Source organism: Mus caroli, chromosome 3 (assembly GCF_900094665.2).
Source record: "Mus caroli chromosome 3, CAROLI_EIJ_v1.1, whole genome shotgun sequence".
Classification (NCBI taxonomy): domain Eukaryota; kingdom Metazoa; phylum Chordata; class Mammalia; order Rodentia; family Muridae; genus Mus; species Mus caroli.
This window is the reverse complement of record NC_034572.1, coordinates 56,281,871-56,295,773: the sequence shown is the minus strand read 5'-3', so window position 1 is coordinate 56,295,773 and position 13,903 is coordinate 56,281,871. Positions and strand designations below refer to the sequence as shown.

Genomic DNA, 13,903 nt, shown 5'->3' with positions numbered 1-13,903 from the left:
GGAAGCACTGAGAGCTCAAGTATTAACTCTCTCATGCTTACACCTCTTATTGACACTGTTAATTACTGTGGAGTAGGAAGAAAAGAAGATTAAAATAAAGTTAAACTGAGCTTTATAAAAATGCATCCAATTCAGAAACGGCAGAGTTTCTACCCCTCTACAATGTAGAAACGGGACATCCAGAGAAATTTTAAGTATTTCTTAAGTTAGCTGCCTGCAGTCTTAGAGCCTGAAGTGCAAGTCAGGGTTCCTTCTAGCTCACTCCTGGCTGTAGCTCTACAACCAAAGAAAATGTGTTGAGCATCCTTGCCTGTGCCAGGCACCCTGAGTTGGGGAGGTTGCCTGCTTGTAGGGTTAGGCAGCATAGTAATCGTGTCGGTTTTCCAAATTTGTGTTTAACAGAAAATCCAGAATTAATAATAATGATAAGGAGACTGCTACAGTCCAAAAGTATATTGTAGCAGTTGTTATTAATTTCTATTTATCACACCTTAACAACAGGTGCTCATTGTCTAAACCGATTGAAATTCAAATTTTAAATGTCATATCACAAATGACTAGACAAAATAAGGTATGTGACAAGAGGCAATTTGAAATATTTTGAAATGTTTTGAAATGTTTTTTTTTTAAGTAGGCGTAGTATGCTTTCCAAAACTGTTAAAAAAAATAATAGGTGCATTCCTGTCCATAGGGGGAGCTAGAAGGCAGTAGCTAGATGTTCCAAGTGGCTCCTAGTGGCTCTACTTTCCATTTGCTGAATGAAGAGGGAAATTAAATAAATCAGCATGTCAACACAATTGAGCTTCCTATTGTGCTTATTGAAGGGTGAACCTGGCAAAGACTAATACAATTATTTCCCACTTGAATGGACTCAGGTTCAGAGTGTTGTCTTAGTTATTTTGCAAATGACAAGCCATGTCACTCCCATAAGCCTTTGCCTCAGCAGCTTTCTCCATTCCCCGCCTCTGCTTCCATTCAGATCCTCCAGGACATATCAGGGAAAGCACTGACCATGAATCATGCCCTGAAACATCTCAGGAAACAAGTCAGGGCTAGAAAGTTCTCAGCCCCTTAGCTGAGCTGTCCTCCCGTTTTGTGTAAGAGTAAGTTCAGAAATAAAACTACTATCCTCAACATCCCAAAGACTTTGTTTTAACTTGTTTTTTTCTTCTTCCGTGAATCAAATCTCCTTCTAGAATCTATATACTATCATCTGAATTTATGAATGACTAGAAATACTATTCATCCAGCTGGCAGTCTGATCATGTGAAGACTTGACAGAAAACAGAAACTAAAGCTACTAGTCCCTATCCCTATCCAATGGCTCAGTATAATTTTGTTTGTTGTAATGAGGACTGTAATGACATTTTTAAATTGGTCTTTTAATTATTAACTGTAATAATATTCATGCGATGTTTAGTAGTTATGGTATGATAGTCCAATATGTTTATACAATAAAATCAGAAATTGTCATTTCTGTCTCTTTGAACACATCATTTCCACATGTTGGAAACTTCAGGCTCTTCTTAACTACTGCGTAGTGTAAAGTAGTGTAAAGTTACATCGTATGCTAGAAGGCACTGGAACATTTCCATCTGCCTGTATTTCAGTAGGCTTTATCTAACCAATCCACACCTCCTCTTTCCCTTCTGTCCAAGCCTCTGATAACCACTATTCTACACCTGACTTTTCAAGAGATCAGCACTATTTTTGCTCTGTAACTGAGTGAGCTATGCAGAGTTTTCCTTCTGTATGCTATGTTGATAAAAAGAAATGTTAGAAATGGCATTGTTGATAGTCTTCCTTTAATGAAAAAGAATGTCATATAGTAGTTTCTTCTGAATTGAAACATTCCCTTTAAGGGAGAATGAGGAAAGCTCCTGACACTCTGGAGGTAAAGAAATGTCTACCTGTCTGGGAAAACTGACTAGATTTGTGAGGATTGCTTCACCATCCCTACCACAAGGCTATAGGAAGAGTAAGCACCTACTGCAGAGGGAGACTCTAACATGGGAGCTGCAGAAAAGAGATTCTCTGACCTGTTAAGCTGTCTGCAAGTTCTGAAGAGATGTCCCAGGATTCTGTTCTTCATGAGCCCTCATCTGCGTCAGAGATGGTTTTCATTAATCATCATCATTGTGCATCGTCCCTGCTCCTATAAGTAACCCCTCCCCCACATTCCCATTAGTAGCCTCAATAAAAGCTCTTTCATTTACCAACTTGGAATTTGGTTCAGTTGTTACTTTGGACTATTATGGGTTCCCTTTCTGGAATGAACAGATGCATGTATTATGTTTCCACAGGAAAGGTCTCTCCTACAACACACTATGGACCTAACTAGATGAAAGGTGGGTTGGAGTGGAGTAATTTCATGGTCGTAGCTAATGTACTATACCCAGTTGATGCTGATGCACATAAGGGGGTATCATCCAAGGGGAAATCTACATACAGCTACCTTCCTTCATATGGTATGGGAGAGTAGTCCTTCTCATTATGTTGTGCGGTTCCCACAATGGTGATGAACATGGAACCCAGGCTGAGTCCTCAATGCAGAGGTAATTCTGGGTATTTTAATCCATGGTAAGTCAAAAATCATTAGAGACAGTGGGCTCCAGTGGATGGATTTGGGGATAAAGTAATACAGTTAAAAAGAAGCAAGCTTGTTCTAGGTATGAACAATAATCCAGAATAAAACTGAGAGAGAGAGAGAGAAGAAGAAGAAGAAGAAGAAGAAGAAGAAGAAGAAGAAGAAGAAGAAGAAGAAGAAGAGGAGGAGGAGGAGGAGGAGGAGGAGGAAGGAAGGNGAAGGAAGGAAGGAAGGAAGGAAGGAAGGAAGGAAGGAAGGAAGGAAGGAAGGAAGGAAGAAGGAAGGAGAAGGAAGGGGGAGGAGGAAGAGAGAAATTGGGAGGGAGGGAGAGAGAGAATGAATCCAGGGCTGGAGAGGTAGCTTCACAGTTAAGAACACTGTTTTTGTTTTGTTTTGTTTTGTTTTGTTGTGAGGTTTTGTTGTTGTTTCCAGAGAACCCATTTCAACTCCTAGTACCTACACAATGGTTCACAACAGGTTCTGAGGATCTGATATGTTCCTCTCTTTCCAACATTTGTGTCCACTAGGCATGGGCATGGTGTACATACACCACAAAAGCAGGCAAAACAATCATACACAAAAATATACAAATCTAAAAAGTCTGTGTGTACGTGTGAATGTTTTCTTGTGTGTGTGTGTGTGTGTGTGTGTGTGTGTGTGTATGTAAGCGCGCACACACGCAAGTTGGCTTCTCTTGATTCTGTGCTAAACCAAACATTTGAACCATCCTCACCAAGTCCATGGCACCAAGGAAAGTCCCATGAAGAAACCCCAGGATGAGGAAGCCAGGTAACTGATAAAATTGATGGAATATTTTCCTCCTGTATTGGACTTTGCTAGTTAATTTTGTAAGTATTCCTTTAGCAGATGGACTGAACATAAGACCAATGTACATTACTTGAAATGGTGAACAATGAACCTTCTAAGTACTCTCAAACTCTTATTTTCATGGTCCCACTATTTGTTAAGGGATAGTGGTCCAGGACCTTTGTTATCCTGCCTGCCCTCTGTAGAAAGACTTGATTATTACATAGTTAACAGAATCCTAACATGGGTATTTTGCAAAGTTATGAAGTATATAAGAGACATTCCTGTGCACCTAAAGAATGGGGGTGGGAGATCAGATCACACAAGGGTACAAGGACACAGCTATGAAATATCAGGTGTGTTATGGTCAAGATGCATATGATACTTGACAAGGTTATTTTTTAAGTTGTACAGCAACCTGTACCTGAAAATGGAAAAGAGCTTCAGGCATCTTGAAGCTCCTGGCATACCCTACCTTGCCCAAGTTGCTAGTTCTCTAGATATAGAGAAGTGCTACATAGCAAAAAGGCAGAAAGGCTCAAGGGCTTTTGAGCAAGCTAAAGTCCCTGTAGCACAAGCTAAATAGCTGTGTGTCCCATTACTTCAGTGGGGACAAGAGATGTGGAGAGAACACATATATAAGTCAACCTGTTGCCTTGAGGGACAGACATATAGATCATAGAGGAACTAGTCCTGTTGCTTGTGGGCACAAATATACCCTTTTCTCTGTGAACACTGCTACAGCTGCATATGCACTTCCATGCCACCAAGCTACAGTCGATGCCAATGAGGTTTTCATTCAATTAAGTCTTATGTATGCCTACTCATGGAAAATTGACTATGATGGGGGTTGTAATGTCACAAACACTGATGGGCAGAATTCAGATAAAGACAACAGGCACAATAGCACTTCTAATGAATATAAAATCACAATCCCCTGGCCAGATTAATGGAAAGAAACAATGGATTGCTAAAATATTAGTTGACAAAATGTATATAATATCAAGGTAACATCCAAATTTGTACCTCATTAATCATGGGCCAGTTCTTAGTGCAGCAGATGGCAGTTAAAACAGAAACAATGGGTTAAAGTTCATAGAATAAGTGTGTTCGGAGTGCTCAGCCACAAATGTGACAAATGTATCATACCCTTTCCAAACTGCGAGTCTAGACCATCACTAAAACTGAACCCAATGGGACCACTACACTCATAAACTCATAGCGTCTGTGGTTGCATGTGCAAGACCCCAAGAATAACAAGCTAGTCAACATTCCATTGGGGAAGGGAAGGGGCTCATGGGCCCTCAGCTCTAGCTGATACAATATTAACTGTGATTTCAGGGGAAGGAAAAGTTAGCTTTGTTGTAGGGTGTGGCCCTTGGTAGTTGGCCTCATATGCATTGAGTATATAGGTACTCAGTGCATTAACAATAAAATAAAGACACAAGGAGGAGGTTGCAGAGGCACAAGGTGGATCTAGGAGAAGTGGGAGATGAATATCATAAAATGTATGGAATGCAAGTATAAAATTCTTAAAGAATTAACTTAATATCATATACATAATTTAATATCATAAATGTATATACATATTTCAAACAATAATAGCTGAGGCACTTAAGTATAAGGGACACCCTGAAGTGGTGGAAGTGGCCACTCCTAGAGGATATAAGCTTATTAAATAAAAATTCCAGGGCTAGAGCTGGGTTATTTTGTTACAGGTTGCTGACAAAACAGGCTCCTGAGGGCCCACAAACCATAAAGGCTATTGATATTGCTGTCAGCAGCATGCCAGAACTAGATAGTAAGTTGCTATTGCTGAAGAGAGCAGAAATAATGCTGGAACTAAACTAAAGGCACCTTCTTTCCAGCTTACAGTGTCAGAAGGTGCTAGGTAAGCAGTTAGGAGGGCATGGTCACTAACGCTACTGCTTGACTATGGATTCTATGTGCGATCGTACAAAAAAAACCAGACAGGGTGTGTCTGCTTGTGCCACAATGGTGCAACTGTCCTGGAAACAATAAACAATTTGGAGACTCACATCTGGCACTGTCTGAGGAGGTCATAGGCCCCACTCAGGAAGCAACTGCTTCTGTGTTGTTATAGGTGATGTGTCATCAAACTGTCATCTAAACACTTATGCTTATGGCCATTGATCACTGTTGATGTCAGTGGAAATCTACCATAGAAGGAAACTTCCTTTTCCAATACATGGTACACCCCAGTGCATAATCACTAGTAAAACTCCTAAGTGACTGTTACTGTGGCATAGTGTTCCATGCTTAGTCAAGAACAGATGGAGTGTTGGATAGCTGGATATTGGTTTCCTCTAAATTAAAATATTTTCTTCAGGGGAGAGACTCATGAGAATCTCAAGGTAAACAGACTTCTATAGGACTGGGAAAACTGAAACTTGCAAGATTCATGTGGACCCCTCCTTATGGGAGTAGGAGGAGGAAAGAGCTGCTGAAGAGAGTCTGGTCAGGTAGGCTGCCTAGTGGCCATTCTTAGACCTACCCTGCTGCTTGTAATGTGTGCAGAGAGTTTCAGAGATGCAGCTTTTATAACTGGTCACCTATGTTGGGATGGGCTTTTCATGACACAGCTGCTTTGGAGCCATCTCTGTTCCTGGAAGTAACCCCAATAAAAACTCATTTGTTCACATAGCACTTTGATGTAACCATTACTTTGGTCTGCCATGAGTAGACATATATGTGTGTGTTGCATCTCTCCAGGGAAAGCTTCTCACGAAACAGAAACCTAGATGAGGGAAAGGATTGCAGCTACTGGGGTCGATTAGACCTCTTGATAGTGATTCCCACAGTTCACGTCAAGCCAAAGCAAGTATTTGAACTAGTTTTATATGACAAAATCAAAAGACACGGTTTCATGCTTCTAATAAGCCAAGCTGAGAGTAGAAGCTACAAATCATTTTGTTCAAACACTGAACTCTCCCTTTTCCCCTGCTTCTCTTCTGCTTGCAGCTGACTCCTCCTTCCTGCAGATCCCAGGATCACAGGCTGATTAAAGAACACAAAGGTTTGATGGGAGCCTGCACTCCTCAGGCTCAGCAGACTCCCAGTCTCTCTCTCTCTCTCTCTCTCTCTCCACCCCCCCCCTCCCTGAGCTGAGACCTACCTGACAACCTCTGCCTTTTTGAATCCAGCTCTGAGCACAGATGCATCTTTTTATTTATTGTTCTCCCAAGTGATTCCATCAAACTGGAGATCCTCCTTAGGAAAAGACCCGCACGGCATCCACGGCATCCAGCGCTGTGCAATCTGCCTGAGGGGCTCCTGATTTCTGGTCTGGAATTTGGTGGGTGGGAAGAAGTTTTTGTTGGATTTATTTACTTAAAATATTGAAGAGTTTCTTATTGCTGCCTGAAATGGAGCACAGCTTTAAAACATGGGTTGAGACAGATCTTTCTACCGGAGACTGGACCAACACATGGAACATCTAGAAAAACTTGGCCAGAGAAATGACATCTGCTTTGCAACTCTCGCGCTCAGAGAAAACCATCAGACTCGTTGAAGAGGGAAATTAAAATCCTAAGGAAAATGTCTTTCTTTCTCAGCAACTTAACAAATGACTCTAACCTGTGGAAAGCAAGTCATAATTCTACGGAGACGGACCTAATGAATTCACCAGCAACTCTGACTCTTTCTCTCTTTTGCCTGATCTGTATAATGACTCTCGCAGCTCTGGTGGGCAGCATTTTCTCACTGGTTTCACTGCTGACCATGCAATACAGAACTGTTTTGTCCATACTTGTGACATCTTGGTCTGTGGATGATCTCTTGAGCGTCTTGTCAGTGGCCATCTTCATGGTTTTGCAGTGGCCAAAAGAGGCACAGGGCTACTTGCAGTCTCTGTGCACCACCTCTGCCCTACTGTATATGTGCCAGGGCCTCTCCAGCAACTTGAAAGCGACTCTCATAGTCTGCTACAACTTTTATACGATGAACAGGACGGTGGAGAGTCAGTCAAGCTCATGGCGATTAGGACAGGTACTTGGTGTGGCTTTAACCGTGTGGGCAGTCAGCCTGCTGCTGGCTTCGCTCCCGCTCTGCGGCTGGGGTGTCTTCGTGCGCACGCCTTGGGGCTGCCTGACCGACTGCTCCAGCCCATACGTGCTGCTCCTCTTCGCGGTATATGCTTCCGCTTTCGGGCTCCTGGCGGTTCTCTCTGTCCCTCTCACTCACCAGCTGCTGTGTTCAGAGGAGCCGCCGAGACTCCATGCCAACTACCAGGAAATTTCTCGTGGCGCCTCTACTCCTGGGACCCCTGCTGCTGGGGGAAGAGTGCTCTGTCTGCCGCCAGAGGATGTCGAGATCCCTGCTCTGCGATGCACTGGGGGATGCTCCCCGAGCTCCGACGTGGTGTTTGCCCCGGGGCAGCCGGCTGCCTCCAGCGCTGGAGCCGGCAAGCGAGAGAATCCCGGGACTCCCCAGGGCACCAACACCTTTCCCTTGAGCTTGGCACAGAAGCGCTTTTCTTTGATTCTAGCGCTGACGAAAGTCATCCTTTGGCTACCCATGATGGTGAGTATATTTATCACTGGAGGGTGTGTGAGCTGAGCTCAGGCGCTGGTTTGGGGAGTCACCCAAAGCTGTGCGGATAAGTCCGCTTCCAGACGCATCGGTTGTTTCTGAAGACAGGTCTGGAGAAAAGCAATTCACCTGGGGTCTCGTTAACTACCAAGCAGTGGCTGTTAAGTAATTTTCAATCTGGGAAAGGTGGAGAGCCTTCAGTCACAAGAGACTTGATTTTCCTAGATCGTGGTCAAAGATGTTCTCTTTCTTTTAGGCAAAATCTGGGCGTATTCAGAAAGGAAAGGAGAAAATAAAAGGTTTTTTTTTTTTTTTCTTTCAACCTTCTCTGGTCCAGTTTTATTCTTAGTTTTCTCCTCCCTGGTAGGGACGCCGCCCATGTCTAGCACCAAGAGACAGAGGGGTGTGATCTAGTGTAGTAGGGAAGAGGAAGAGAGGACAAATTTAGCTTTTGTTCCTGGTGTGAGCTGGGGCATGGGGATTGGGGTGGCCATGGCTCATGCTTTGACCAGCACACAAGGACAGAGACCTGGAAACAAGAAGTGACAAGTTTGGAGTTTCTGGTAGAGGTCCCACCACTTCCCCTTTCCTTCCTTTTCCTGCCTAGCATCTCTTTGTAGATTGCCTGACGCTTTCTTCATTAGGAATTTCAAATCGCAGCAGGTGCAGACAGAGCATTCAAAAAGGAAACTAAACTCTGCTCTAGTGCACCCAGGTGTATCCGATCCATTCTCAGAATCCTTCCACCCAACCCCTGAAGTGTTGCCCAGAAACAGAGCTCCTATAGACCAAAGCCGGGGCCTTGAATAGAGGACTTGAACGGAGTCAGGGCTGTAAGAAAGCCTTGGAAAGTGGGAAAGAGGATTCTGGTTTAAGTCTGAAGTTTTTTGCCTTTCAGATCCACATGGTGGTAAAACACGTGGTGGGGTTTCAGAGCCTTCCGGTCGATACACTCAGCTTTCTACTAAGCCTGCTGGCCAGCATTGTAACACCAGTGTTTGTCTTGTCCAAACGTTGGGCCCACTTGCCTTGTGGCTGCATCATCAACTGCCAGCCAGACACCTACTCCGTTGCCTTCGATGGGAAAAAGTGTAAGTCCTCTACAGTGGCTTTGGGAACGCCACACCTACATTAAAATACAGAAAAGTGGCCTATTGAGAAAGTTACTGGGGGAAGAAGGGAAATATCCTAAGACACATGCAAATGGTATATAACAAGAAGAAATGATAAAAAAAGAATTTAGCTTAGTGATGGAGTAGGTTTTCAACAGCCCCGAGAAATATTCATTTATTGGGAATGTTCTTAGGTAAGAATACGGTTCATTCAACTCCACACTTTATTGTCAACACAGATCCTTATATGTTACCTCCATCCTCACTTTTAACCCAGAGTGGAAAATCAGTCTCTCCTCCCAGCTCTATATAAAGAGCAGCATTGCTGCGCAGCCTGACTTTGACAAAAAGATAAACTTCAAAACCAGTTTAAAACTCCTGACCAATAATACATTCTTATCCAGTAGAACAGTAAGAAAAGTAATATTATATATATATAATGTAATATATATATAATATTTATTACAAATATATATAAATATAAAGTAATATATATATATATATATCCTGAAAAAATCATCCCCTAATAAATGTTTAGGGTGTTCCTCTGCTGTTGGAAACACATTATATTCTGAAAATCAGCCAATAAGCAAAATTCCCCAAGCTAAAATAGGGTGGGAGTTTCTGATTGTCCTTGTTTTTGCACTGTGTTGTTCCTTTAAAAGTTGCTTATGTGGCGAGAAGGGGGAAGGCAGTTGTTGTAGTATTCAAAAGCTGTGGGATTAGAGTCTATCTGGCCACATCATCTGATTAAAAGAAACAATATGATTCCAAGGTGACCTGGGAGAAAAGCAGGACCAGATCAGGAATGAGCTGTGTATTTTGATCTACTAAAAGTCAAGGACCTTTTTGCCCTGGTGGTGAAATATATACAGTAAACTGAATAAAATCAGATTGTTCCTTAGTGTGCGAAAAATTAACTCTTCTGCTAAGTGTCCTTTTGAACAGAATAACAAAGTATATTTTCTTTAGCAGAAAAGAAGCATTAAATAAAAACAGTTCATTTCAGACGATTTTAGGGTTGTAAAAATGAGAGAATATGCAAGTATTTTTAGCAAATAATTCTATAGCAAAGCAATTTTTATAAATATTAATTACTGGCCATTTTCATGTATTGATTAAATTTAAAATATAGGATTTCTAGACATTTTCTGACAAAAATATTTCTGTTTTTAAGAATATCATCATTTTATTTGTGATAGATGGCAAATTCACCATTTTTGTTCACATTTATTTTAAAATTATAAAAAAGAAGTCAGTTTTGATTATGAAAATTTTCTCTTTTCCTTCTTTTCATGTGTGTGGTATACATGTGTGTATGTATACATGGTAACATATGTTTGTGGGTACATGTGTCATGTATGTGCTTATGAAAGCCCAAAGTCAGTATGTGGAACAGTGCTTATTCTCTCAATTCTTTCCTCCCCTCCCCTCCCCTTCCCTCCCCTCTCCTCCCCTTCTCTCTCTCTCTCTCTTTCTTTCTTTCTTTCTTTCTTTCTTTCTTTCTTTCTTTCTTTCTTTCTTTCTTTCTTCTTTTTTCATTTCTTAAAGGAAAGTTCTCTGCAGCCAAACCCACCACACAGCTAGTGCTAGTCAGATCGATTCCCTGTCTCTGCACCCAGATAAACCTTCGCAGACACCCAGCATTTGTGCTTCATATGGTTCCTGGGCGTCACTCCTATTGTTGTGTGGCAAGTGTTAGAACTGTTAGGGCATCCCCTCAATCCCTGAAGGCCTTTAAAAATGTGGCATTTAAAAAAAAGTATTGCTAGAAAATTACTAATTTAAACACATAAGTCAAATAGCTCCACTCCCCTTTACAATCAAGTCTATGCCAAATGGAATAAAATAAGAATGTGTGTAGTGGCAGGAAGCACCACCATTGAGTTTCCATTGCTAGGAGTTCTGTGCTCCTCAAGGTGGCTTATCCTTAAGCAGACCAGATATATGAATTCATTAGAAATTTTATATTTAACTGTTTTTCCTTAACAAAGGAAAAAAAATTCCTATTTACATTGTTTATAATTGAGGCAAGGAGAGGCATGGAAAGTAAAGACTTGTATCAATCCAGGCATACTAAAGGCATTCTTTCAATATAGAAGATATAAGTATATGTCTCAGTTTCATTAAACGATGACAAAAAGATAAGCAACCAGAAATCAATTTGCAGAAACAAAAATTCTCTTCTGTTTTGAATAGGAGATTATGTATTATCTCAAAATGAAAGCCTTTATGTAGATTTTAACTAGCAGTTTGACATACAGTGTGAATGTGGTTTTCAGATTCAGAACTTTTGGTTAACATGATGTTTCCTTGTTTAATTAAGCAAACAGCTGAAAGTAAAATCAGGTATTCTCTATCAAAAGTCATATTTTCAAGATTATCTCTTTCCAGAATCAGAATTCCTGGTGATACATGTGAAAATTATTTCTTTTATAAAGTAATGTAATTATCATAAAATGATTGTTGGCAAGAGATGACTGATATATGTTTGATCCATGGGGACAAAAAAGGTCAGGAGACAAGTTTGTTCTCTCAGCCTGCCTTTACATGGGTTTCAAGAACCACAGTGCCCTTATCCACTAAGTCATCTCACTGTTGACTCAGAAGCCTTTAAAAGCAACTCAGCTACATACATACATATACATACATAATATATCACACATATTTGTGTGTGTGTGTATGTGTGTGTGTGAAACTCTAAAACTTTCAAAGTAATAAAATTCTGAAGAAGGTCTGCTTGAGTCATATCCCATTCAACTGGTATCACTGAGTCAGAGACATCCTGACCCAACTACTCCTAATCTCCAGCATGGTTTCTATATATTGCCCTCCCCACTCACAGTCCCCTATGAAGGAAGTGGTTACTATGTTTCTCGCACTGTGCTGCATGGTTAGTAAGGTCAGAAGTCCTCAATGAATGACCACTGAGCCAGGTTTGGGACAAAGACATGTTTTTTTTTTTTTAATATGATACTTTTATTAATTCTTTAAGAATTTTATACAATGTATTTTAGCATATTTCTCCACTCATCTAACTTCTCCCAGCTCCACCCCCACATCCATAACCTTTCTCAACTTCGTGCCCTCCCCATTTTTAGAAAACCCATTAAGTCCAAATTATGTTACTTACATACTGCTGAGTAGAGGGCCATCCACTGAACCACAGCTGACCTACCAGGAACCAAATCCTTAAAGAAAACTCTCTCTCTCTCTTTCTCTCTCTTTCTCTCTCTCTCTCCCCCTCCCTCCCTCCCTCCCTCCCTCTCTCCCTCTCTCCCTCTCTCCCTCTTTCAGAAGTCACAGACTGAAGCATGACTTTCAATCCATTTTTAATAGGTTAAAAAAGCAATATTATTTAAGTGCCAAAATCTTTTTTTGTTTTGTTTTGGTTTTTTTGGTTTTTGGTTTTTTTGGTTTTCGAGACAGGGTTCCTCTGTATAGCCCTGGCTGTCCTGGAACTCACTTTGTAGACCAGGCTGACCTCAAACTCAGAAATCCGCCTGCCTCTGCCCCTGAGTGCTGGGATTAAAGGCGTGTGCCAAAATCTTAAAGTCAGGATATTTCATATCAAAAATGTGTATCTGGCCTGATCTTCAAAGCTACGTAGGTAAAAGTGCTGCTCTTCAGCAAGTGGCCAGAACTGAGGATCCTGAGTGAGACTCAACGGTGCTCCCATTACCCATGTTGCACTGGAATCTCAGTTATTAATATTACCCAGCTGGCTCCTATTAGACATTCAAGTTTTTCTATCTTCTATTCATAATTTTTAAAAGACAAAGGTTTTTTGTGCTTAAGGAGCTTAAAGGTGATCAATTTTGACTCTACTGCTAACATTTGGTTCAACATATGTCTGATCACTAACTAGTGTGTGTGTGTGTGTGTGTGTGTGTGTGTGTGTGTGTGTGTGAGTGTATGTGTGTGTGACTTTTGTGAGCAGGTGAAGACGTGGTTGTAATGGTCTGTATATGAACATGTAGATGCCAGAAGTTGACTTCTGATGTCTTCTCTAGTGCTATTTTACATTTATACTTAATATTTAAGTAACACTTTACTCTCAAAACCATGTCTCTAGCCCCTTGGCTGTCAACTATTCAATACGATTTTAATCACCCATCTCCATCAGTTACCTCAGCCAGGGTTTACCTTTACGGTTAAGGAAAATCATTAAAACAAAAATTAAATAACTCCAAAACATTTTCATTGGTTTTAACTCTGACCTAGAAATGTCCTATCTATGCTTTTCTGCTTCCACTGCTATATTTGTATCACAAGTCTGATCAACATTAAAGCAATTTTATATAGAGGACAATTTCCTGAATTCTTGAATTAGATATTTTAAATTCAAGCCATTTTGTAAGATGAGTAATCAAAGGTGGCTTGCCCTATTGATCTTATTAGCTTTCTCTGCAGAAGCAGACAAATAATATCTCTATTATATAGATCTGCAATGAAACAACATGGTTAATTTACCATCTCATAATGACTATGCCAACTTTAATTTTTTTAAATATGTATTATGATTGTTGCTGTTATGTGTGATATGTAATGTATATCTGATTGTGGATGTAGGAGTGTGGCGATAGGGGCTCGAGAGATGGCTCAGCCATTAAAGGCTATGCTCACTAGAGGAAGCTAGCTCACTAGGAGCTAGAGAAAGTACCCAAGGAGCTAAAGGGGTCTGCAACCCTACAGGTGGAACAACAATATGAGCTAGCCAGTAGCCCCCGGAGCTCGTGTCTCCAGCTGCATATGTAACAGAAGATGGCCTTGTCGGCCACCATTGGAAAGAGAGGCCCATTGGTCTTGCAAACTTTATATGCCTTAGTACAGGAGAACGCCAGGG

The 13,903-nt window shown here is 41.1% G+C and overlaps 1 protein-coding gene across 3 annotated transcripts in view; it reads left to right on the top strand.

Moving 5' to 3' along the window:
* Positions 1-6,570: 6,570 nt before the first annotated feature.
* The window catches only part of Gpr149 (G protein-coupled receptor 149), a 63,195-nt gene continuing 55,862 nt past the window's right edge, over positions 6,571-13,903 (top strand). For all 3 annotated transcript variants that reach the window (XM_021158987.2, XM_029475369.1, XM_029475370.1), the window contains exons 1-2: positions 6,571-7,936; positions 8,844-9,036. In XM_021158987.2, the coding sequence (XP_021014646.1) occupies positions 6,953-7,936; positions 8,844-9,036 (1,177 nt within the window). In that variant the 5' untranslated portion in view covers positions 6,571-6,952. The remainder of the gene's footprint in view (positions 7,937-8,843; positions 9,037-13,903) is intronic.